The following is a 27,319-nucleotide window of genomic DNA, read 5'->3' on the forward strand; positions in this document are numbered from 1 at the left end:
AAAAAAAAAAAATTACAAACCATGTGAACTTTTATAACATGTTTTCTAGAAGTAGAATTTCAGAAATTGAAGGAATCAATATAAAGAAGCATTTTTAAACCTGGCACATCGGTAATAGTTATGCTAGCCTGGCTAGCATTTTGAAAATCAATTTTATTAGTATGCAAAAACTCAAACTGGGAGAATTTTCTGAAAGTGTACTGCATCATTTTCATATTTTTTCTGCTCAAATTTTCTTTATGTAAAATGTGTTAAAAATCAGTTGTCAGTTTACAAAAATGCATTCACAGACCCTTGATAAAGATTGATTCACTTGCTTCTGTAGTGTTTTTTTTCTCTTTGTGAAAGGAACTGGAGTTTTTAATTATTATTACTGTTTACTGTAGAAAATATAGAGAAAGTGCAACTTTTAAAAACACTTTGCACAGTTCAGAAAAATACCCAAGCAATGAAATGAAATAAAATGTTTCACTTCAAACTATAATTCTAAAATTTCAAAAATGTAGAAGAGGTTTAGGGTCTCTGGGAAATGTTTTGGTCATTTGTAAAACATGCATTATCCATGTTATGTCTTTAATTTTTCTTCATTTTATGAACTCACTTTCTCCAGCCTTCTTTTAGCATTTTTAATCTACTACCAGTTCTTTAAATCATGAATAAACTGAGCTGTGTTGTCACATCATGCCAACTAGTATAAAAAAAAAAAGCCTATACAACGTAGTGAAAAAGAAATGATCATTTGACATTTACCAAAAAAAAGTTCTTGAATTCTTTTAAGTTATATTTAAATATCCTTTTGAAACATAGGAAATATAAATCAGCATATTAAAGAGTAAATACATTATTTGTACAAGAAAACACCAACAAAATCGGTGTGTAACCCCTATTAACTTCTAAATATGAGAAAATAATATTTTACTGATTCTTTACACACTGATTACCATTCAATAAGTCACCTTATTTTCTTCCTTGACATGCTTTGAAAAATAGATTAATTGATGTCTGTCTTAGCAATTTTGCTTACTTGTTCTAGTGTTTTATCAAGGTACTTTAATTCAGATAATCAAATACCTTAGAAAGAGTAAATAACATGTCTGTAGAATAGGGTATAATTTATTTTGTCCGTTGATTTTGGGAGACCAGTTTCCATATAAAAAGTAGCTTACAATCCTTTCTTTTGATGAGCTGCATCTTAGGAGGAAAAGCCTCTTTTAGGATAATATACAAACACTCATTGCCAAATCATGATCAAAACATTTAAAAACAGCATTAAGTTTAAAAAGCTATATCAATTCGTATAAGCAATATTTTGATTACGTTTATTCCATTTCTCTAAATGGCAATAACTCCTCTGCAGTAATGTTGCTATGTGCATGATCCATCTTGAGCTACAATTCAATTTACTTTCCATCAAACATTAATGAAATTGCACTTAAGCGGGGGCGGGGGGAGCGGTGAGGGGGGGGGGTTTCGAAAATTAATCTCCCAAGGTAAGTTCCACTTCAAGAAGAAAACCTTGTTAAAGCTGGGTTGACTTTTAGAGCTACAAACACCACCTAAGTCTCCAACGTTTAAAACTCCGAGAGCTTTGGTTAGGAACGTGGTGGTGGATGTGGACTCGGCCGGCTTTTTACACAATTTAGGAACCTCCGGAAGGAGGAAATCACCTCAAAGCCTCCTGGCCGGCGCGATCTCAGGATTCGATCCTGGGGCTTGTCGCGTCCCCACCCGCAGCGGAGGCCCGGCGCCCGCCCCTCTCCGCGATCCGTCCGTTCTCTCGCAAGCAGCTGCCCCGCCGTCGGCGCGAGCAGACCCTCGGGCGGCGGCGGGACCCCCGGCCAGCCGCGCCGTCACCACGTCCGGCCGTAGAGCAGGTTGGCGCCCAGCGCGCTGCCTCCGTAGTCCCCCGCCGCCGCCGCGTCCAGCCCCGCCAGGCCTGCCCCCGCCCCGTGCAGAGCAGGCGGGCTGGGCGACAGCTCCTCCAGCTCCGGCGTCGGCGCGGGCGGCTGCGGGCCGGCCTGGGGCGTCGGCGTGGCCGCGCCGTTCTGGCAGGGCTTGCCGTCCTTGACCAGCACGGGCACGGCCACGCGGCGCGGCGACGGAGGCGGCGGCGGGCCCAGGACGGCCTCCTGCTGCAGCTGCTGCGCCGCTTTGTCCTTGGCCTGGCGCTTCATCTTGTAGCGGTGGTTCTGGAACCAGATCTTCACCTGAGTGGGCGTCAGGTGGATCATGCTGGCCAGATGCTCGCGCTCGGGCGCCGACAGGTACTTCTGCTGCTTGAAGCGCCGCTCCAGCTCGTACACCTGCGCCTGCGAGAACAGCACGCGGCGCTTCCTCCGCGGCGCCGCTGCAGCGTGCAGGGGCGCCAGCGACTTGGCCGCGTCCGCGATGCCCGTCAGCGACCCCATGCCGGCCACGTTCACGCCCGCCGACGGCCCCATGAACCTGGAGACTGGGGAGGGGCCCAAGGGGAAGACCGGTCAGCAGCCGCCGCCCCGCTCTCTTCACACCGCGGCGGCCGCGACGCCGGTGGGGCCGGTTGGGTCCCAGGACGCCCCGCGCGCTCAGTGTCTCAGGGCCCCAGGGTCCCAGGACGCCCCGCGCGCTCAGTGTCTCAGGGCCCCAGGACGCCCCGCGCACCCTCGGCCGGATTCCCAAGCGCTCCCCGCGCCCCGGGCTGCGGCGGGGAACGCCCGCGCCGTCCTCGGCCCTCAGTCCCGCGCTTCTCGCCCCGCTCACTTGACGAGTAGCGCGGGTCCGGGTTGGCGCCGTACCAGCCGGTGGCCGCGGCGGCCGCGCCGCCCCGCACGCCGTCTGTGTAGGCGGGCAGCTCGCCCACGTTGCCCAGGCCGCCGTTGCAGTAGCCACCCACGGCGCCGTGCGGGAACTGCGAGACGCCGGGCGGCATGTGGTAGGTGGCGGCCGCCGCCGCTGCAGCCGCCGCCGCTGCCGCCGCCGCCGCATTGTGGCCCGCCATGGCGTGCGGGGGCTGCATGCCCGCCGCGGCCGCCGCCTGCGAGGAGGGCCCGGGCGGCGGCGCGCGGTAGGCGGCCCCCAGGGGTGCCCCCAGGCCGGGCGGCGTGCCGTCCATGGCGCCGCCGAACTTCTTGTAGGTCTCCTCGATGGGGCTCAGGATGTCGGACACGGAGAAGGGCGTCGTGTGCTTGGGGCTCAACGACATGGCTCGGCGGGCGGCCAGGTAGGGGGGCCCGGGGCGCGCGCGGGTCGCCGCCACCTCGGCCGCGGCGGCTGCGCCTGTGACCAGGAGTCGGCGGCGCGGCGAGCCCCCCGAGCTGCGGGATCTGGGGTTTATTTTAGTCCGGCGCCGGGTTTACGACAGACTCGGGGGGCGGAGCAACATCCCAAACGAGCAAACAATGGTCCTTGACATCTTTTTTCCCTCGCCAACACCCCCACTCCACCCCCACTCCCCATAGAGGAGGCAAAAAGGTAAAGGGGGCAGTTGGATGTTTCTTGAAAGGATCACTCCCTTCGCTTTCTCCATCCTTCCTGCTTCCATCCAGACTTCCTGTTACCCTAGCCCTGGAGCATCAGAAACAGAAACTCTGAGGCTGGCGTCGAGGCTGGATGTGAAGGACTCCGCGCCTCTGCCCATCAGACCCCAGTTTCCTAAAGTGATTTAGTAGCAAAGTCCAGTGTATTTGGAGTTGGGGGGGAGGTGGACAGAATGGTGCTAAGTTGAGAGCGGATGGCGGTTTCGCCTAGTCCTCTCCAGCTATCAGCCTCTCACTTGCTCCATCATCTAAAGTGTTAAAAAAAAAAAAAAGAAAAAAAGCTCTTGGGTCCCACCGTAAGAGCGCATAAAGAGATGAGGTACAATGACCGTCCTCTCCCTTTGTAGGGTTTCTAATTTATGCGTCTTTAGACTCTCAAGCATCATTTTGTGGGCAACCAACCGGGCACTTTCAAATTAGCTCAAAGTATCCAAATCCAAAGAAGAGAAAACACACAGAGACACAAATACACGGATGCTAATTTGTAAGTATTCTGTTTCTGCTCTGTGGGGATAGAGGTTAGATAAGGGAAAGAGGTTAGGTTTTTATGTGTTCTAATGTTTCCTGTTCAGCTCGCACCTGTAAAGTTCTGTACAGGTTTCTTTCCCTTTTGTTTTCCTCCCTCACCCCACCTCCCCCGAGTGAAAATATCCAACTTGGGGTTTACTGGCCTATCACTACAGTAATCAAAAACAAAACAAAACAAAACCCAAAGTCCAAAATTTCTAGTTATTCGAAATGGGCCTTTTTACTGTTCAAAAAATATAATCTGCTTAAAAATGTGAAATGGATACAGAAATCAGGTGAGAGTGGTACTTTCGCTTGAAAGATACTCAACTGTAGATAAATGATTAAAAAAAAAAAACATTTGTCATCTTTTGATTTGTAAATTTACCTGCATAGCATAGAAGAACTTAGACATTGTGAACTTTCCTATGAATGCTGAACATGACAAAGAATATGACAAAGTCTGTGAAGCATATTGACTAAAAATTGAAAAGTCCTTTACTTAAAACACCCAGGGAAACGAAGATGCAGTTTTTAAGGTTTCCTGAAGACTGGGGCAGGAGAAAGAAAAACAGGGAGAATGCTTTCTTAAGCAAGATTTTATTGTTTAAAACAGAAGAAGAACAGGATGTAAGAAAACAATTCCAGTTTAACCTATTAGAACATAAAATCTAATATACACATCTTGAAGGTAAGAACAGTTACCTATTCCTTGTTTGGTTTCAGCACTTTGATTGGAATGTTTTCCATGGGTTTGCTTTTATTGTTTTAATCATTGTTTTGTTCATTTCAGTGAGTTTTGCAAAGAATCTATGAGTGGGGGGATGGGGGAGAAGGGACCCATATTTACCTACGAGAAAAAAGTGTCAACCGGGCAAGTGTGTAGAGTATTAGTATTTTAAAATACTGAAAGAACAAAAGACAAGGTACCATGATTATTTGCAGATGTCAGTTATTAGCAATATTAGTATTGGTACAATTTTAACACCATGCCACTTTTACAGGTCTTTCCTGTGCTTGAAACATTTGGGCTGGGTCTTCATCCTTACCTGCAGCTGAATTGCTTACTTAATTTTTTTTTAATTAATGAATTACAGAGAAGCATTTATGTATGTATTTAAGTAGTTGCTGGAATCTTGAAAACTGCACTTTGGTTTTTAAGTTTTGGTTTAATTCAAAATGTATTGTTTACTTGATCCAATTAAATAAAAAATAATAGTCTTTCATTTCAAACTTTCCTCAAAGATAACAGGGTAAGTAAAAATAGTTGTTTTAACATCCATGGACAGAAAAAGTCATTTGTGAACCATTATGTTTTACTTTTAAAGTTCAAACATGTTTCAAAAATGAAACCTATTATCATAGTCTTTGTATTGGTTAGTTATCCAAGCTGCAAAAGTACTTATCATTAGTTTTTTCCAGACAGTTATTATTTGCTCTGTTTTCAGGCTATACATTTCATCTCATGTAATATTTTTATAAACTTTAGCAGTTTGCTCGGATGGTTGAACTACAAGTTGTTGCTTATTTTGTTTTTCAACTGTAGTGGCTCCTGCTACAAGTTCAATGACATCTGGAAAGCTCACACCTTTGAATAAAGAAAGCACCTTATCGTGTCTGGAGGCTCTCTGCAGACTGTCACTTTCTGACTGCTTGGGAACTTGATACCCTAATTAGTACTCCTTTACTAGAGGTAAACAGTTATGGAAAATATCCACAATCTTCAACAGTTCTTCCTCTCAATTGTCTGGGTCTCGTTCCAGAAATTGCATATCTTCGTGCTGAAAACACTGGAAGTGTGCAGATGATTCTGAAAACATGTATTCTGGAGGATGTGTATATACAGATGCAAATTAGAATAATCCAATTGATACTCCATTAAAGGTTTTTATCAAATTCATTTCATCATATTATTGTCTGCCTAAATTATGTATGGAAATTAATACTCAGTAGATTGTTAAATACTGTTGACCAAACTGGATTTCACAGGAAATATATTTCTGAGAAATGTTTTCCTGTTGGTTTTTTTCTTATCTTAAAAACAATGCTGGCACTCAGCAAAAAACAACAACAAATACTACCAAAGAGAACACGGTGAAAAGAGATGGCCCTGCCTCCCCATCCTCCAGCCTTCTTCTTTCCCCTCAGAGGCACGGTTACCTGATTCTTCTGGGTGAGTCTATACATCTTGAAACATGCTGCCATTTTACACACGGGAGGTGGCATGTGGTTTGATACCTTAGTTTTTTCACAGCTTAGGTTTTTGTACGTTTGTATACCACACCACTGAAAACTTAATAATTGGGACTGTGGCAGACATAGAAAAATTACCTAAACAAAAAGATTTAATAGAATCTCTTGGCTTTCTGACAAAAATGTGGTATTCATTGAAAATTTCTCATGTATTAGTTAACCTTAGGGCCACAATTATTTGGCAAAACAGTCCTGAGGTAGGAGCCTTACCCAAATAGGGGATTTGCTGTTGTCAAACAGAAGCTCAGAGAAAGAGGCCTGAGAGACCTTGCAAAACCAGTCAGTTACTTAAAGGGCAATGTTGTTTTTCTAAGGTAGCAAGTAGATATCTAATGTGTCCTGAATTTACTTATATGGGAAAATAATGTTTGAAAATACAACTTTCTGCTTAATATTCAAGATCCATGCCTTTTAGAAATGAGACACTTGCCACATTTGTGACTAGTTTAAAATAGTTGTTAATAAAATTCTTACTCTTTGGAAGTGCCTTTAAAATATCGCCTTTGCAGTAGGGAAGGAACAAAAAGAATATGTCAGGATACTAATATTTTGTAGCAAAATTGAGATTATAAAGAGGAAACAAAATTGCTATAGATATGAAACACAAAGTTTTAAAAATTGTAAATGTTTATGAATTTCACCAATTTCTGAAATTTGATCTCTTTTTATTCCTCCTAAAAGACTCTTTGTTTTAGATGTTCATTTCAATTATTATGAGTCTCTTGTGTTAATTTTACCCTTTGTTATTAACAGAATGACTCTGTTATTTCTACCCCACCCTCAACCCTCGTGCTTCCCCACCAGGGTTCCTTGTCTTAACCCTCCGTTCTGCTCTCCCTGATGCCCTGAAATGCAGCTAGGGCCCAGGGCTGAGACTCTCCTTGGGAGGACAAAAAGAAGAAGTTAGAGAACTTGAACCACCTCCCCCCACACCTCATTCTTTCATAATTTCTTCACAAATGCAAATTTCTTGCAGTTTAACTCCTCTATTAAAAAAAAATTTGAGTCAGTGTTGCCTGATCATCAGATTTTTAGATTGAAAATATTTTTCTGATCAATGAATATATTTTAAATTGAAGTGGTTATTAGTACAATGTGAGAAAGAGTAGTAGGCGTTAAAGATGTGATTGTTGTTAGAATCCTAATAATGAGACCAATTAAATGATTCCTAAAAAAAACACACACACACAAAAACGAAGTCTCCCCTTTTAGTGTCAAATTGTAATACTAACTTTTACAGTCTAGGTAGAGAATAAGGTTATGCTACACCAGAGGTGTAAAAATATTAGTCAGTTTTCAAAAATATGAAAATTGACCACTAGGGCACAATTCTCCTACCCTAGGATTACAAGCTTTGGCTAGAAATTTAAATTTTTCTGTGTTTTAAAAATTATTTTTAGAGTAAGTATTAAATACATGATATGGGAAACAAGGGCAGGCAATATGGAATTATATTCCTTATTGCGGCAACAAGTTTACTTGTATATTTTGCTTACACAGAATGTTTAAACTTTAAAATAGCATTTTTATTGAACATTATCTGACATTTTTACATGTCTTGGAATGTAATTGAATTGTTCTTTTATAGGAAGAAAGAATTATTTGAATTTTAAGCAAAATTGTATTTCTATTTATTATTTTATGTGAGAAGCTAGTCTAAGTTTGCACTATATCTCTACACATAACCTGAGGGATTACATACAACTTTTTAAAAAATACAATTTTATAACTTTTATTCTCATGTGCACTTAATTTTTCCAAATCTAAGAGGTTCATTGAATTTACTGTAAAGTCTCTTTCTGTCCTACAAGTCCCATTAAAGATGTATCTTTTAATGTTTACAAATTCATTTGTGATTATCAAGGAACGTATTTGTCTTTCCACCTGAGTCAGGTACTGGGGTTATTTCTTATTGTCACTTACTTGAAAAAGAAACTTCAGTTTGGGGTATTTTGATAAACTATGTGTCGCATTTATTAACAAAGTTTTACTGTGTATATTTTTTGGGCATGAATTGAATTTGAGCAAACTCTGGTAGATAGTGAAGGACAGGGAAGCCTGGCGTTCTGCAGTTCATGGGGTTGTAAAGAGTCGGACAGGACTGAGCGACTAAACAACAAGATGTATATTTTAAAAGAAAAACAACCATGACAGTAATATAATTAGAAAATGTTGCCCAATTTTCTTGTGTTTGTTCTGTGTACTACAAATGTTGTGGAGGTCTCTGCATTCCAGGTTGAGAATTGTACTTGATGCAATAGTCTGGTGTTCATGTCATAAATCAAAATCAGTTTTTGGACATTTTGAGCAATTTAGTTTCTGGTTCAATAATTTACGAAGCTTGATATGAAATACTCTTTATTAATGTGCTTTATATAGACACTGAGTGGCATGAAGAGAACTAATTGATGAAAGTTGCCTTGTAAGGTTTTCTTTAAAAAAATTTTTTTTTTAAATCTAGTAAAATGAGTCTTAAATTATAACAAACCTGTCAGATGAACTTGATAATTACTACATATTGACTCAAAATACCCAGTTTGTAAAGTAAACTAACAGTGAGGTGACTCTTCAGTAAAACTAGTGTTTATTAAGTATTTGAAAATTAAGTCCTAAATTTGATCTTGTAACTGTGTAGGGAATTACAGAGGTAATACTGGAAACAAGTATCACGAGACAAGAGCTGTTGGAATTTGGCCAAAAACGCCACGTAAGAATTACTTGAGAAAATCAATACAGCCTGAATGAAAGCAACATTGGTATACAACAAGTCTTTAAAAATAAGTAATTCTCTCACGGAGTAAATCATCTCTTCCAAAATAAAAAGCATATGTGTACATGCAAAATAGTTTAAAAAGCTAACAAAACTATCAACTATAGGAAAATGGCAAATTTTAGTGAGTAAAAGATTGTTTTTAATTACAAAGTAAAAGAAATTTAGAATTTTTAATTGTTTAAAGTTCACTTTTTAATGGGATAAATAAATGTTGATCTGTGAAGCGTAGTTTATGCTTGAATGTTGTGGATAAGTCATTCTAGGAGTTAGATGATGGAAAATGTGGTCATTGTTTTGTGTTTTATGTACTTACCATTATAAACATATAAAATACTCTCAAAGATCTGAAAGAGAACTATTTCACATACGAAGTTTTAGTTTTCTGTAAATAGTCTGGTATGTATGAAGATTTCTTCTGGAGTTAATTCTCTTAAATGCAGTGTTTCTTTAGAATAATCTGTGGTAGTGCATATATGATTGAGCTGTCACTATGAACATAATTGATGACTGTCTGTCTGCCTGATGCAGCTCTTATGAACAATTTGCAGAGATTAAAAGGGTGATGGAAATGGTGCTTTAGGAATTGCTTTCTAAAGACACCAGAGGATCGAAAAGAAACCTGGGGTTTCCAGTGCCCTCTGAAATCATTTTCACATAAAACCCAGGTTTAGTAGGTATAAGTGTTGTTTAAGTGCTCAGCTCTTGAAAAAAAATATTTATGTGGCATAAAGAGATGATTTGGTCATGAATCTTAAATGATCAAATCAGAGTGTCTGTTCTATACCTGTTTCAAAAGGAGAAATGGAGAATCTTTTACCTATTCAGTATTCCATATGTACTTCCATTTAAGTACATAGGCAATAAAAGAATATAGATAAATACTCATGAAAGTAAGAAGCTAAGATGTGGCTGAAAGAAGCATCAACTCTATGGGCCATAAAGCCTATTGAGTTCCTATAGTTGAGCCTCAGTCTTGGTTGTAAGCTGAAAAGCCAGTTAAACTTTTTTTGGGGGGGGGGGTGGTAGAGCAACCCCCCTCCTCTGATTCCTCAGGAAAAGAAGGACTTCCTAATACTGTGCTCTGAAAGAAATTCCTCATGGGGGCTTCACATAGGAAACACTGAATATAAAATTATTAATAGTTCTCTAGCAGATGGAGTTATTTCCTGAAATTAGCTTGTTATAGTGGCTATTCGTCAACAATTTGAGACCTCAACACCAGCTCAACTAAGGTAACTCCAAGGTGTGGGTGCAAAGTAAGCAGCCTGGTCCAGATGTGTAACCTTCTGATGGCCAAGGAATAAACTCCACACCTTTCAAAGAAGACCTCATAAAAACCACAACATTGTTATGCTTTCCCTACTACAAAGTTCTTATACCGAGGCTATGACCCTCTTAACTTGCAGGTATCAGTCCAGTTCAATACTTTGATGCCACATTGTAAGTTTGGTTTCCTCCCATAAAGCCCTCTAAATATAAGAAGGTATTATATTAATCATATTATCATACTGTGTCTCTCCTTTTCACAGAAAAATTCCCCAGAACAAAAACATCTATAATGAACATACACAGTTATTACCCAAGAATTTATCAAGTGATTACTATTTATCAAGTGATTATCAAGAGTGCCCTGAGTGCTTTAGAAAATTGGAAATGGAACCTGTCTGGTACCAGAAAGGGGAAACTTATTTTTGTCATCCTTATCCTGATCTTGAAATGGTTCAGTTCAGTTCAGACACTCAGTCGTGTCTGACTATTTGCGACCCCATGAACCGCAGCATGCCAGGCCTCCCTGTCCATCACCAGCCCCCGGAGTTTACTCAAACCCATGTCCATTGTGTCGGTGATGCCATCCAACCATCTCGTCCTCTGTCATCCCCTTCTCCTCCTGCCTTCAATCTTTCCCAGAATCAGGGTCTTTTCAAATGAGTCAGCTCTTCACATCTGGTGGCCAAAATACTGAGGTTTCAGCTTCAACATCAGTCCTTCCAATGAACATTCAGGACTGATCTCCTTTCAGATGGACTGGTTGAACCTCCTTGCAGTCCAAGGGACTCTCAAGAATCTTCTCGAACACAAGTTCAAAAGCATCAGTTCTTCAGCACTCAGCTTTCTTTACAGTCCAGCTCACATTCATGCATGACTACTGGAAAAACCATAGCTTTGACTAAATGGACCTTTGTTGGCAAAGTAATGTCTCTGCTCTTTAATATGCTGTCTAGGTTGGTCATAACTTTCCTTCCAAGGAGTAAGCGTCTTTTAATTTCATGGCTGCAGTCACCATCTGCAGTGATTTTGGAGCCCCCAAAATAAAGTCTGACACTGTTTCCACTGTTTCCCCATCTATTTGCCATGAAGTGATGGGACCGGATACCATGATCTTAGTTTTCTGAATTTTGAGCTTTAAGCCAACTTTTTCACTCTCCTCTTTCACTTTCATTGAGAAGCTCTTTAGTTCTTCTTCACTTTCTGTCATAAGGGTGGTGTCATCTGCATATCTGAGGTTATTGATATTTCTCCCGGCAATCTTGATGCCAGCTTGTGCTTCATCCAGCTCGGCATTTCTCATGATGCACTCTGCATATAAGTTAAATAAGCAGGGTGACAATATACAGCCTTGACGTACTCCTTTTCCTATTGGGAGCCAGTCTGTTGTTCCATGTCCAGTTCTAACTGTTGCTTCCTGACCTGCATACAGATTTCTCAAGAGGCAGGTCAGGTGGCCTGGTATTCCCATCTCTTTCAGAATTTCCCACAGTTTATTGTGATCCACACAGTCAAAGGCTTTGGCATAGTCAACAAAGCAGAAATAGATGTTTTTCTGGAACTCTCTTGCATTTTTGATGATCCAGCGGATGTTGGCAATTTGATCTCTCGTTCCTCTGCCTTTTCTAAAACCAGCTTGAACATCTGGAAGTTCACAGTTCATGTATTGCTGAAGCCTGACTTGGAGAATTTTGAGCATTGCTTTACTAGTGTGTGAGACGAGTGCAATTGTGTGGTAGTTTGAGCATTCTTTGGCATTGCCTTTCTTTGGGATTGGAATGAAAACTGACCTTTTCCAGTCCTGTGGCACTTTAAAATTATATGTACATATATGTGTATTACTTTATTTATCATTTTAAGTTTTATGTATGTATGAACATATGCTTATGTATACATATATGTGTATACACACATGTATACATGCCAGGTTCTAAACAATTGACTTACTAATGAACTTTTTAGAACATATCCTACTTGTTGCTGGCAGATTCTTTATCAGCTGAGCTAACAGGGAAACCTTGTAAGGTGGAGATAAGGCTAAAATCCTATAACCCACTAACAATCATCTTTTATTAATATGCTTTATACATGCGTGAACTGTAGGTGCTTATCTCATTTGATTGTTATAGTAGAAGGGAGCTTAAAATGTGATCAACATTGATAGTGATTCAAGTGAAAAAAATACTTTTTTTCTTCCAGTTATATTGAGATATAATTGGCATACAGCACTGTATAAATTTAAGGTATACAAGAAAGTGAAGTAGCTCAGTCGTGTCCGACTCTTTGCTATCCTGTAGACTGTAGCCTACAAGGCTCCTCCATCCATGGGATTCTCCAGGCAAGAATACTGGAGTAGGTTGCCATTTCCTTCTCCAGGGGATCTTCCCAACCCAGGGATCAAACCTGGGTCTCCCGCATTGCACGTGGACGCTTTAACCTCTGAGCCACCAGGCTAAAGCACAAATCCAATCTCTTTTTCTGAGTTTGTTTTTGAAGTATAATTTACCTACATCACTATGTTAGTTCCTGTTACATGACATAGTGATTTGATATTTTTATACATTTCAAGCTGATTAATAAGTCTGCTGCTGCTGCTGCTAAGTCACTTCAGTCGTGTCCGACTCTGTGAGACCCCATAGACGGAAGCCCACCAGGCTACCCCGTCCCTGGGATTCTCCAGGCAAGAACACTGGAGTGGGTTGCCATTTCCTTCTCCAATGCATGAAAGTGAAAAGTGAAAGTGAAGTCACTCAGTCGTGTCCGACTCTTTGTGACCCTGTGGACTGCGGCCTACCAGGCTCCTCCGTCCATGGGATTTTCCAGGCAAGAGTACTGGAGTGAGTTGCCATTGCTTTCTCCAATTAATAAGTCTAGCTTTGATATATTATTTAATACACACAAAGACATTACATAGTTATTGACTGTATTCTCCACATGGTACATTTCATATTCATGACTCACTTATTTTGCCATTGGAAGTTTATACCTCTTAATCTCCCTCACCTATTTTTTTTCCTGCCATTACTCCCCTTAACTCTGGAAAACATGTTTGTTCTCTGTTTATATATTTTGCTGTGTTGATTCTTTTTTTTTTTTTAGATGCCACATGTAAATGAATAAATGTAAATGCTCACACAGTACTTGTCTTTTTCTGACTTATTTCACTTAGCACATTACCCTCTAGTATGAACAAATCTAGTGGAGGTGACAGAATTCCAGCTGAACTATTCAAAATCCTAAATGATGATGCTGTTAAAGTGCTGCACTCAGTATGTCAGCAAATTTGAAAAGATCAGCAGTGGTCACAGGACTGGAAAAAGTCAGTTTTCATTCCAATCCCCAAAGAGGGCAATGCCAAAGAATGTTCAAACTACCGTGTACTTGTGCTCATTTCACATGCTAGCAAGGTTATGCTCAAAATCCTTCAAGCTTGGCTTCAGTAGTACATGAACTGAGAACTTCCAGATACACAAGCTGGGTTTTGAAGAGGCAGAGAAGCCAGAAACCAAATTGCCAGCATTCTTTGAATCATAGAGAAAGCAAGGGAGTTCCAGAGAAACTGCTGCTTCGTTGACTATGCTGAAGCCTTTGACTATGTGGATCACAACAAACTGTGGAAAATTCTTAAAAGAGATGAAAAAGAATACATTTGAATCAGTTCTAATGAGATGGATAAAACTGGAACCTATTATACAGAGTGAAGTAAGCCAGAAAGAAAAACACCAATACAGTATACTAACACATATATATGGAATTTAGAAAGATGGTAACAATAACCCTGTGTACAAGACAGCAAAAGAGACACCGATGTATAGATCAGTCTTATGGACTCTGTGGGAGAGGGAGAGGGTGGGGAGATTTGGGAGAATAGCATTGAAACATGTATAATATCATGTATGAAACGAGTCGCCAGTCCAGGTTCGATGCACGGTACTCGATGCTTGGGGCTGGTGCACTGGGAAGACCCAGAGGGAGGGTAGGGGAGGGAGGAGGGAGGAGGGTTCGGGATGGGGAACTCGGGTATACCTGTGGCGGATTCGTTTCGATGTTTGGCAAAACTAATACAATATTGTAAAGTTTAAAAATAAAATAAAAGTTAAAAAAAAAAAAGAGAGAGATGGGAATACCAGACCACCTTACCTGTCTCCTGAGAAACCTGTATACAGGTCAAGAAGCAACAGTTAGAACTAGACATGGAACAATGGACTGGTTCCAAATTGGGAAAGGAGTATAACAAGGCTATGTATTAATTAATACATAATCTGCTTATTTAATATTATTAATATATGTAGAGAAGATCATGTGAAATGCTGGGGTGGATGGAACACAAGCTGGAGTCAAGATTTCTGGGAGAAATATCAACAACCTCAGATATGCAGATGATGCGACTGTAATTGTGAAAAGTGAAGCGGGACTAAAGAGCTTCTTGAGGATGAAAGAGGAGAGTGAAAAAGCTGCCTTGAAACTCAACATTAAAATTGTATAAAGTTTAAATTTCAGTGTTCATAAATAAAATTTTATTGAACAGAGCAGCATACCTTTATCAGTGGCAGAGTTGAGTACAGTAGTTGCAACAGAGACCATATGGCCCACTTGTCTAAAATATTTACTTGCTGGTGCTTTTACAGATAATGTTGGTCAACCTCAGCCAAGTTGAAAGTGAAAGTCATTTTTCCAAATATGCAGTCCCACAACTATCTCCAGAAGTAATCACTATGGAGGGTTTTCTGGGTATGTTTTTCTAGGTGTGTATGAATACACGTATATTCTGTAGTTCTATTTCTTTATGTATCTATAACTTATGAATTCACAGTTAAAAAACATAATGGCATCATTACATATATATTCTGATTTCTTCACTTAACTGTATTGTATATCAGCTTGCAAATCAGTACTTTTACATACGTTCCTCATCAGTACAAATATGTGCTTTAATGGCAGTGCGTGTAGGTGTTCTCTTTCTAATTATTAATGGTCCATGATAGTTTTACTGTATTTTATTTCATGGGTCTCATGTTAACGAGTGTACTTTCTTCCGCTCCTCTTCTGTCTATCCCTCCCTCTCCCTTTCCACTTGTTTCTTACTATTACAAACAGTGCTGCGGTGAGTACGTGCAGATCTGTGTGTACTGGTACAAATAATTCCTCAGGATGGATTTCTAGATGTAAAATTGATGGAAGGATAAGTTTATTATACATTGTGGAAGAAGTTGCCAAATTACCCTCCCAAAAACCTGTACAGTTTACATGGCAGCCATGTGCGATGTAACTTTTTGTCTCTCACCAACACTGGATGATTATTTAAAAGTGCGTTTTTTAATCGGTCTAGTTCAGTTTTACATATGTAACTTAGTATTTCCTTAATAGTCTTCTATTTACTAAGTTACTATTGCTCATTTAAAAAACCAAAAGAAGGAAAGAAAATTAACCAAGACATACATAGAGTGCAAAGGGAAAGTCCTTTGAAATAACATTCAGAAATAACCATGCTTAAATAAATATTCAAGCTAGAAATTTTAGCTTAGGGCTCTGATATATTCATATTTTCATTCTTGTAAGTTTTCTATGAGAGGAATATGGCATAGTAAAAAGCAATCATGCTTTAGAATTAGACTTCAGTTGATTCCTACTCTATTGAACTGTAAAACTAGATGGCAAATTTTACTAAAACTTTCTGAACTCAGTTTTCCCAGCTGTAAAAATGTGAAGGGTAGCTTAAATAGGTTTAAATAGTAGATGAAATCACTGATCATAGCTGTTCCCTAGAATATTTGCTTTATTTCTTGCTTCCTTTATTTTACTCTCACTCACTGCTTTCTTTCTGAGAACAACAGAAAGACATATTTCCTGAAATACCATGTAGTATTGTAGAGGTTGGCAACCCACAATATGTCAAAGGAGATAGATGAGAAGTAACATTAGCATAATAACGGATATGGGCTTGTGGAGAGATTTATGCCTTTAAGGGCTGAGTATTCTCACCATCTCCTGACATCTCTTCTTCAGTTCTTCTCTTGTCCCATGACATTCTATAGCCAAAATGTTGAATAACGTTATCCCCCCTTTGGAGAAAGCATGACTCTTCAGGCATAAAGAAAGTACTTAAAAATTTTTTTTAATTGAAGTATTGTTCATTTACAATGTTATGTTTGTTTCAGAAGTTAAAGTAATTCAGTTACTTTTAAATACATAGATATGTTTTTTCAGGTTCTTTTCCCTTATAGGCTATTATAAAATATTTATATAGTTTCCTGTGCTGCAGAGTGGGTCCTTGTTGGTCATCTGTGTTATGTATAGTAATGTATACATGTTAATCCCAAACTCCTAATTTGTCCCTCCCCAACCTTTCCCCTTTGGTAACAAGTTTGTTTTCTAGGTCTGTGTGTCTATGTGTGTTCTGTATATAAATCCATTTGTATCGTTTTTTAAAAGATTCTACATATGGGTGATATAATATGGTATTTCTTATTCTCTGACTTACTTCAGTTAGCACGGTACCCTCTGGGTCCATCCATGTTGCTGCAAACAGCATTGTTTCCTTCTCTTTTATGGATGAGTAATGTTCCATGGTATAAATATACCACGTCGTCTTTATCCATTCATCTGTCGATGGACATTTAAGTTGCCTTCAGGTCTTGGCGGTTGTATATAGTGCTGCAGTGAACATGGGTTCACATACCTTTTCAAATTATGGTTTTTCTGGATATGTGCCTTGGAGTAGGATTGTAGGATCATATGGTAGCTCTATTTTTAGTTTTTTAAGGAATGTCCATACTGTTCCCCATAGTAGCTGTACCAATTTACATTCCCCCCAACAGTGTAGGAAGGTTCCTTTCTCTCCACACCCTCTCCAATGGTTTATTGTTTGTAGAAATTCTGGTAATGTCCATTCTGACTGGTGTGAGGTGATACCTCATTGTAGTTTTGATTTGCATTTCTCCAGTATTAATAGTTGGGGCTTCCGTGGTAGCTCAGTTGGTAAAGAATCCACCTGCAATGCAGGAGACCTCAGTTCAATTCCTGGGTTGGGAAGCTCTGCTGGAGAAGGGATAGGTTAACCACTCCAGTATTCTTGGCCTTCTCTGGTGACTCAGCTGGTAAAGAATCTGCCTGCAATGCAGGAGACCTGGGTTCCATCCCTGGGTTGGAAAGATCCCCTGGAGAAGGGAATGGCTACCCACTCCAGTATTCTGGCCTGGAGATTCCATGGACTATATAGTCCATGGGGTTACAAGAGTCAGACACAACTGTGTGAAAAATTACTGATGTTGAATACGTTTCCATGTGCCTTTTGACTATTTGTATGTCTTATTTGGAAAAAGGTTTAGGTCGTCTACCCCTTTTTGATTGGGATTTTTGTTTTTTTGATTTTGAGCTGTATGAGCTGTTTGTATATTTTGGAGATTAACCCTTTGTCAGTTGCATCATTTGCAAGTATTTTCTCCCATTCTGTATGTTCCCTTTTTATTTTGTGTGCAAAACCTTTTAATTAGGTCCCATTTGTTTATTTTTTTATTCCATTACTTTAGCAGATGGTTTCATAAAGATATTACTACTCTTTATATCAAAGAGTGTTCTGCCTATATTTTCCTCTAGAAGTTGTATAGTATCTGGTGTTACGTATAGGTCTTCAATCCATTTTGGGTTTATTTTTGTGTGTGGTGTGCAGAAGTGTTCTAATTTCATTCTTTTACATGTAGCTATCCAGTTTGCCAAGCGCCACTTTTTGAAGAAACTGTCTTTTCTCCATTATATATTCTTGCCTCATCTGTTGTAGAGGAAATGAACATAAGTGTGTGGGTTTACTTATGGGATCTCTATTCTGGTTGCATCACTTCATGGCAAATAGATGGGGAAACAGTGGAAACAGAGAGAGACTTTATTTTGGGGGGCTCCAGAATCATTGCAAATGGTGACTGCAATCATGAAATTAAAAGACACTTGCTCCTTGGAAGAACAGTTATGAACAACCTAGACAGCATATTACCCCACTCCAGTACTTTTGCCTAGAAAATCCCATGGACGGAGGAGCCTGGTAGGCTGCAGTCCATGGGGTCGCTAGAGTCGGACACGACTGAGCGGCTTCACTTTCACTTTCCACTTTCCACGTTCATGCATTGGAGAAGGAAATGGCAACCCACTCCAGTGTTCTTGCCTGGAGAATCCCAGGGACGGGAGGCCTGGTGGGCTGCCGTCTATGGGGTTGCACAGAGTCGGACACGACTGAAGCGACACAGCAGCAGCAGCAGCAGCAGCAGACAGCATATTAAAGAGGAGAGACATTACTTTGCCAACAAAGGTCCGTCTAGTCAAGCTATAGTTTTTCCAGCAGTCATGTATGGATGTGAGAGTTGGACTGTGAAGAAGGCTGAGCGTCGAAGAATTGATGCTTTTGAACTGTGGGTGTTGGAGAAGACTCTTGAGAGTCTCTTGGACTGCAAGGAGATCAAACCAGTCCATCCTAAAGGAAATCAATCCTGAATATTCATTGGAAAGACTGATACTGAAGCTGAAACTCCAATACTTTGGCCACCTGATGCAAAGAACTGACTCATCTGAAAAGGCCCTGAAGCTGGGAAAGATTGAAGGCAGGAGGAGAATGGGATGACTGATGATGAGATGGTTGGATGCCATCACCTACTCAGTGGACATGAGTTTGAGTAAACTCTGGGAGTTGATGATGGACAGGGAGGCCTGGCGTGCTGCAGTCCACGGGGTCGCAAAGAGTCGGACACAACTGAGCGACTGAACTGAACTAATTTTGTTCCATTGATCTTTGTGTTCATAATCTTTTTAATGTATTGTTGTATTCAGTTTGTTAACATTTTGTTGAGGATTTTTGCACCTGTACTTATCAGTCATATTGGCCTGTCGTTTTTTTATGTGTGCAGTATCTTTGTCTGGTTTTGGTGTCAAGGTGATGCTGGTCTCACGGGATTAGTTAAGAAGCATTCTTTCCCCTGAAATTTTTGGGATTAGTTTGAGAAGGATAGGTGCTTACTTTTCTATTTCTTCCTGGTTCAGTCCTGGGGAATTATGCATTTGTAGGAATTTGTCCACTTCTTTTAGGGTGTCCATTCTGTTGGCATATGGCTGTCCTTTAGTAATATCTGATGATTTGTTGTATTTATGTGCTGTCAGTTGTAACTTCTCCTTTTTTGTTTCTGAATTTATTGATTTGAGCCCTCTCTATTTTCTTCTTGATATATCTGGCTAAAGATTTATCAAGTTTGTTTTATCTTTTCAAAGACCCAGCTTAATTTTGCTGATCTTTTCTATTATTTTTTAGTCTCTACTTCATTTATTTCTGCTTTGATTTTCATGAATTCTTTCCTCCTGCTAACTTTGGGTTTTTGTTTGTTGTTTTTCTAGTTTCTTTAGGTGTACAGTTAGATTGTTTGCTTGAGATTTTTCTTATTTCTGAAGTAGACTTGTGTCACTAAAAGTTAATCTCTTAGAACTTCTTTTGGTGTGTACCATAGATTTTGGGATCATTGTGTTTTCATTTATTTCAGATTTTTAAAAAATTTCCTCTTTGATTTATTCAGTGATACATTGGTTGTTTAGTAGCCTATTGTTTAACCTCCACGTATTTGTGTTTTTTTAATTTTTTTCTTGTACCTGATTTCTTGTCTCATAGTGTTGTGGTCAAAAATATGCTTGATGTGATTTCAATTTTTCACATTTACTGAGGCTCATTTGGTGGTCTAGCATGTGATCTATCCTAGAGAATGTTCCATGTACACTTGAAAACAATTTGTATTCTGCTGCATTTAGATGGAATTTTCTATATATATCTTTTAAGTCCATACAGTCTATAAGGCCAGTATCTCCTTATTGATTTCCATTTGAATGATCTGTCCATTGATGTAAATGAAGTGTTAAAGTCTTGTACTAATATTCTGCTACTGTCAATTTTTCCCTTTATATCTGTTGATATTTGCTTTATGTGTTTAGGTGCTCCTATGTTGGGTGCATATATATTTACAATTGTTATATCTTCTTCTTAGTCTGTTTTGTGTGATACAAGTGTTGCTACCTTGGCCTTTTTTTTTCTATGTCCATTTTAACGATAATCTGGTTAGGAGTTATGCTGTGTTTAATGTTTTCTGCAGTTGTAGGACATATTTCTCCAGTGTCCTTACTTTTTGTCACTCCTGTTGTTTTAGGGCCTCATTAAGGACTTTCTTAAATAGAGCCTGTGTCTCAAAGCTCTTTCAACTGCAATCCCACTGTTATTATACCATAATAGTTATGATGTGGTGGTCAGTCATGGGGTGGGGGGAAGTGTTCTATAATCTTATGATTAAATCTCAGTCTTTCAGTGGGGCTGTGTCCCTGGATGTGACCTTCACAAGTTGTTTCAGTTCTCCCCTGCCTGTAGAGAGGCAAAAAAGCTAGAGAGGGCTGGGACTGGAGAAAGGCCCTCCCCCAGGTCAGAGAAGTCTCCAGCAAAGTCCTTGCCCTTGGAGAATGGGCATTGGTAGGGCAACGGTCTGGGTGCATTTCACAATGGCTACTCTCCCCTCCCCCTACCATAACCCTGGGGGATCTTTCTTGGCTTTTTATCATCAGAACCTGGGGTTCTTGGCGGTAAAACCCACAGAAGTGTGGACCCGTCTAAGGCTGAGCACCCCACGAGACTCTCACTCTTACGTTATTCTACCCTCAGCCTCCAGCGATTCACCACATTGCCATTTGTGTGCCCCTACCAGCCTATGGCTCCTGCACTTCTACTCCAGCTAGACAGATCTCAGCTGCGACTCCCAGGGCTCTCTCATCTTGCCAGGTTTCAAGGTACCAGATAGCCTTGCGTCCTCAGTTCTCTAATGGGTCTAAGAAAGGCCACTGATATTTCAGTTTGTCCAGATTTTGCTTGTTGTAAAAAAAGAGAATGATGACTTCTAAGCTCTTTACTTTTAGAGGTGAAATGTGCTGAGCACTTAGTAGCCACTAAATAGTTTATTAGTAGAATTTTGTGTATTTGTTTAAAATTTTTATTTTTTGTTGTGAAAATTACCGTCTTACATTAAAAAAGCTTAGTATAAAATTAAAGCTGTCTTAAAATACTTAGAGAGTTATAAAAGGGAGATTGGATTTGTTATCAGTAGCATCAAAAGATCTATTTGGTTAATATGATATTGCTAATCAACTATACCTCAATTAAAAAAATTTTTAAGATCTATTGGTGGAAATTTTATGTGTGTAGGCAGATCTTAATTCAACATAAAAGTCTGGGAAAATTATTCAACAATGTTGGACATATAGGTGGCAGTTTACTAATTTTAAAATCCATTCCTAATTGTGAATTGATTTGGGGATGCCACTAAATTTTTTCTGTTCCCCCAGGTGAGTAGGTAAAAGCAGAAGTTAAATGACAACTCTTCAGGTGCTGATGATAAAAGATAAACTATCTTGGATGAGAGGGGGCACTATGTAACTTCCAATGGGGAGAGTCTTTGTTTCTCAGACACTGTCCTTTAAAAGGGGAGAAGTCCACTTCTCTTCCAAAGTTTTGTCTAACTAGAGTTTCAATCCATTTACACACTTTTAATGGTGATGGTGCAGAGGATGCTGATGTTCAGTGCTCTAAACCCCATTCCAGCTTTGCTGCTAAGGGTTAGGCATGGAACCCAGCAGTGCTGGGCTGTGGTGATATTGCTCATGTTACTTGTGAGGCAGAGGACAGAGAAAGTGTGCACAAGCTCCTATGAAGTGACTTTCCCCTTTTGCAGGAGGTCAGTGGCAACCCACTCGAGTACTCTTGCCTGGAAAATCCCAAGGACGGAGGAGCCTGGTAGGCTGCAGTCCATGGGGTGGCTAAGAGTCAGACACGACTGAGCGACTTCACTTTCACTTTTCACTTTCCTGCATTGGAGAAGGAAATGGCAACTCACTCCAGTGTTCTTGCCTGGAGAATCCCAAGGACGGCGGAGCCTGGTGGGCTGCCATCTATGGGGTCACACAGAGTCGGACACGACTGAAGCAACTTAGCAGCAGCAGCAGCATGTGCAGAGAAGAGATAAGCTCAGGATGTCTTAAAGGTGATCTCCATTGCTAAACTGCCAAACTCCATTGTAAACTGCTGCGTGTAGCAAGCTTGCTGAAAATACAAAGCTTATGTGCAATATAGCTATTTTGTATTGCCTTTGTACTAAAAGCTTTATTGTTAATGACAAAGGAGAGAAAGACCTTGGTTGGTTGTTTTACTACTTACTGTTTTATTTTAAAGAAACAATCATGTTCCCAAATGTTGAAAAATAAAGCAAATCTTTTAAATGTTGTTTTCAAGGGCTGAGAAAGATCATTTTGAAATAATGATGTTTCTGAATTTTGTATAATTTATATACAGTTTTTTTCTTCTCTAATCAACCCCAGATATGTTTGTAAACATATTTATATGTTTCAGGAACCAGTGTATTTCCTGAAGAGTTGAGCCCAGAAAATTTAGGGCTTTGCCCAAGTCACTTTTGATAGTGGCAGAGTTGATAGATTTTACATAAAGTGATCCTCTCTTAGCAGTCGTAATTATAAAACTTTTTAAATTAAGGCATAATTAAGATACCTTAAAATTCACCCTTTTAGTGTTCAATTCTGTGAGGTTTGACAAATGCATGTAGTCAGGTAGTCACGTAATCACCACTACAATAAAAATACTGAATATTTCCATTAACCAAAAAAAGATCAACTGTGGCCTTATAAAGATTTAGATTTTGCTTTTAGGTCTATGATACTTTTGTGAGAATATAGGAAGTGTGGATCTAATTATTTATTTCCTTCTTCCTTCCCCTTTCTTCCCCTCTCTCTCCTTCCTCCTTCCCTCCTTCCTTTCTCTGTTCCTTTCTTTCGCAAGTGGATATCCAGTTATTTGAAGACCATTTGTTGAATGGCCTTTCTGTTTTTGTTGAAAATTAATTCACCACATATGTGTATATCTAAAATTTCTGAGCTCTCAGTTCTGTTTTATTGATCTACATGAGTATAAATCTCAAAGGTTTTAAATTCATTAATGTGGTTAAGATATGTCTTTGGTTCCATAATTACTTTCTAGTTTCTAGAAAATCTGTTTCAATGTTAAAAGTATTCAGGAGTAAAACATTACAAAGAGGGTAGAACTGTTTCTTTCTTTGAACTCCAGTCGCTTTGTTTTTGTCTCACTCCGTCTTTCTGGCCTGAATTTGAACTGCAGCGCTTGCATCAAGATGTGAAGGCCCTAGCTTCTCCCCTGCCTACGTTCAAAGCAAGACTTCTTTGGTTTCTTGACAAGAGCTGTATTTCATCAGGTATTTTGTTTCTGAAGTACTCTCTCTCCAAGTCCATATTTAGCTTTAGGTAGATTTTATCTCTGTTGTTGGGGGTGGTGTGGGTACAGAAGCAAAGGATAGAGCACCAGCCACTCAAAGCCATGCTCCATACACCTCCCGGGTCTTGGGTCTAAGTTCGTCCTCACTCCTGGGACCCCATGTCTATTGAAGAGAGGAATGAGAGAGGAAGGGTTTTCCTCAATGGCTCTTGTTCTATAACTGCCATTGAGTGGGCTTTCTGTAGCTTTGCAAACATGCCCCTCTGCCTTGACACTGGACGAGCAAGGTCACTCACAGACTGTAGGGGCCTTCCACACGGCTCCATGCACACAGCTGAGCACCAGGTTCCAGAATGTTGCAGCTAGGCTTGCAGATAATGACATTCACTGCCCCTTCAGTGAGTGGCACTCGGTTGCCTCCACTAAACTGTGCTGTTTCCTGCTTGCCAAAGCCTGTCTCTTTCTCTTCCAGTCGGCAGCTCACAGCAAGCCTCCGAAGGGACTCTGCCCCGACGTGTCCCCAGAAGCAAGCCATTGCCCTTTTCTCAACATATTTCCCCCTTTCCTGATAAAGTGGGTAGTCTTCCTCACCATCCCCTCTGCTGAGATCAGAGCCCACTGATTAAGCCAGCCTCAGGCAGTTCATGGCACTCCTTAGCACTTTGCAACACCCCCAGCTCCCAGCCCCGTACCCCCCAGAGCTACAACAGACCCATTCATCTCCCTTTTCTTGAGGGCAGCATAGCCAGGAATAACTAGCTGGGTGGTGGTCAGTGAAAATGCAGCTAAGCCTCCTGACTCAGCCGCCCACCCTCCCCGTGCTCCTGGTTCCTTGTTTGCTGGGCTGCTGTTGGTGGGTGGCACCTTCCTCTGCCCTAATGGCTCAGGACTTGGAGCAGCAGTCTTCCAGGGCTGGAGGTGAAGCAACTGATTTTTATCTGCAGCCTTTATCACTCCATTTCACTTTTCAAACTTCAGTCTTCCAGGAAGGCACCTGTGTGAAAATGATCCCAGGGCCTCAGTCACACCGTCTCTTGTCCTTTCCAGGACATGACCCCCCACAGTCAGCCATTTTAAAATGTTGTGTGTAGTCTTCTAAATTATGTTATGCGTTTTAAAAAAAAAGCAAACATACATGGGGTGATAGACACCTTACAGACTGCAGGCTTCTTTATTCACCCCTGTGTGTATGGCATTTTTCATGTTGTAGGCTGCGTGGAATGCCAGTCTATAATTACAGCATGGTTTGCTTCTCCAGAGCCTCAGTGACCGATGTTCACATTGCCCCAATTTTCAGATGTTGTGAATAATACTCCCTTGAACATCCCTGTATGTACACGTCAGTGCCCCTGGATGATGACTGACTTAGGGTGTATCCTTAGAGGTGGAGCTAATAACATTTATATGTTGATACACTCCACCCTTTAGAAATAGCACCATTAACACTCTCCTCAGCAGTACAAAAGGGTCACTGTTCCCAGAATTAGCTTCATCATTCTTTTTCATCTATCTCAGACCGTACCTATATTAGGGCAGAGTATTTTATTGTTTCAGTTTGCATGTCTTTGCTTATTAATGGGGTTGGTTATCATTTCATATATGTAATAGTCAATTGCCTGTTCGTATCTTTTTTTATCCCGGAGAAGGAAATGGCAGTCCACTCCAGTATTCTTACCTGGGAAATCCCATGGATGGGGAGCCAAGGTCACAAAGAGTCGGTCATGACTAAGCAACTAAACAACAACAGTTTTTTTTCTACTATAGTGTTCATCTTTTTTGTTTTGATTTGTAAGAGTTCTTTATATCTTTGTCTTGTGTGTGTATTGCAGGTATTTCCCCCAGTTTGTTTGTCTTTTAATTTTGATTCCAGTGTCTTTTGCTAAATGGACTTTAAATTTGTATACAGCCAACTGTGCCAGTATTTTCTTTTGTGGCTTCTCGTTTTTCACTCATTTCCTATGCAAAGATTATAAAATATGCAATTGTATTTATTGCCATTAATGGTGCTTCACAGGTGGCGCTAGGGGTAAAAACCTTGCCTGTCAATGCAGGAGACTTAGGGGACTCAGATTTGATCCCCGGGTCAGAAGATCTCCTGGAGAAGGGCACAACAACCCACTCCAGTATTTTTTGCCAGGAGAATCCCATGGACAGAGGAGCCTGGGGGGCTATTGTCCATAGGGTTGAAAAGAGTCGGACGTGACTGAAGTGACTTAGCATTCATGCATGCATTGCCATTAATGATTTTAAAAAATCTTTTAAGCATGGAGAAGCTGTTTTGTTAAAGGACAGAATATTGTAGCATGATTTCCCATGCTGAATGGAGGAGGGGAGTGTAAAGTCACTTCTTGACAGGTCTTTTGAAACAGACTCTCCTGAGCTCCAGAGAAGTTGAGTAGAACCAAGAGCTCAGTTTAATGACATTGATTGTGTCTACAAAGTTAATACAAGCATCCCAAATGCTTCATAAGTAAATGAAAGGTAGAACCTATGATTCTCTTGTTATTAAGTTGAACTAATTCCAATCCCAAAGAAAGGCAATGCCAAAGAATGCTCACACTACTGCACAATTGCACTCATCTCACACGCTAGTAAAGTAATGCTCAAAATTCTCCAAGCCAGGCTTCAGCAATATGTGAACCGTGAACTTCCAGATGTTCAAGCTGGTTTTAGAAAAGGCAGAGGAACGAGAGATCAAATTGCCAACATCCGCTGGATTATGGAAAAAGCAAGAGAGTTCCAGAAAAACATCTATTTCTGCTTTATTGACTATGCCAAAGCCTTTGACTGTGTGGATCACAATAAACTGGAAAATTATGAAAGAGATGGGAATACCAGACCACCTGACCTGCCTCTTGAAAAATCTCTATGCAGGTCAGGAAGCAACAGTTAGAACTGGACATGGAACAACAGACTGGTTCCAAATAGGAAAAGGAGTATGTCAAGGCTGTATATTGTCACCCTGCTTATTTAACTTCTATGCAGAGTACATCATGAGAAACGCTGGGCTGGAAGAAGCACAAGCTGGAATCAAGATTGCCGGGAGAAATATCAATAACCTCACATATGCAGATGACATCACCCTTATGGCAGAAAGTGAAGAGGAACTCAAAAGCCTCTTGATGAAGGTGAAAAAGGAGAGTGAAAAAGTTGGCTTAAAACTCAACATTCAGAAGACGAAGATCATGGCATCTGGTCCCATCACTTCATGGGAAATAGATGGGGAAACAGTGGAAACAGTGTCAGACTTTATTTTGGAGGGCTCCAAAATCACTGCAGATGGTGACTGCAGCCATGAAATTAAAAGACGCTTACTCCTTGGAAGAAAAGTTATGACCAACCTAGATAGCATATTCAAAAGCAGAGACATTACTTTGCCAACAAAGGTTCGTCTAGTCAAGGCTATGGTTTTTCCTATGGTCATGGATGTGAGAGTTGGACTGTGAAGAAGGCTGAGTGCCAAAGAATTGATGCTTTTGAACTGTGGTGTTGGAGAAGACTCTTGAGAGTCCCTTGGACTGCAAGGAGATCCAACCAGTCCATTCTGAAGGAGATCAGCCCTGAGATTTCTTTGGAAGGAATGATGCTAAAGCTGAAACTCCAGTACTTTGGCCACCTCACGCAAAGAGTTGACTCATTGGAAAAGACTCAGATGCTGGGAGGGATTGGGGGCAGGAGGAGAAGGGGACAACAGAGGATGAG

At 40.5% G+C, this 27,319-nt stretch overlaps 1 protein-coding gene and 1 long non-coding RNA gene across 2 annotated transcripts; one reads left to right on the forward strand and one right to left on the reverse strand.

Annotated features, from left to right (window-relative positions):
- Positions 1 to 937: 937 nt before the first annotated feature.
- Positions 938 to 3,196, reverse strand: NKX2-4 (NK2 homeobox 4). The gene is made up of 2 exons (XM_061436391.1): positions 2,740 to 3,196; positions 938 to 2,452 (listed from the first exon to the last, which is right to left on the reverse strand). Exons 1-2 carry the CDS (start codon positions 3,179 to 3,181, stop codon positions 1,851 to 1,853), a joined length of 1,044 nt encoding a protein of 347 aa, XP_061292375.1. The 5' UTR covers positions 3,182 to 3,196; the 3' UTR covers positions 938 to 1,850.
- An 11-nt stretch (positions 3,197 to 3,207) lies between these two features.
- Positions 3,208 to 6,074, forward strand: LOC133259193 (uncharacterized). The gene is made up of 3 exons (XR_009740304.1): positions 3,208 to 3,999; positions 4,639 to 4,713; positions 5,569 to 6,074. It is a non-coding gene; the product is annotated as an uncharacterized LOC133259193 (long non-coding RNA).
- The last annotated feature ends 21,245 nt before the right edge of the window (positions 6,075 to 27,319 follow it).

The sequence above is a fragment of the Bos javanicus genome, chromosome 13, assembly GCF_032452875.1.
Source record: "Bos javanicus breed banteng chromosome 13, ARS-OSU_banteng_1.0, whole genome shotgun sequence".
NCBI lineage: Eukaryota > Metazoa > Chordata > Mammalia > Artiodactyla > Bovidae > Bos > Bos javanicus.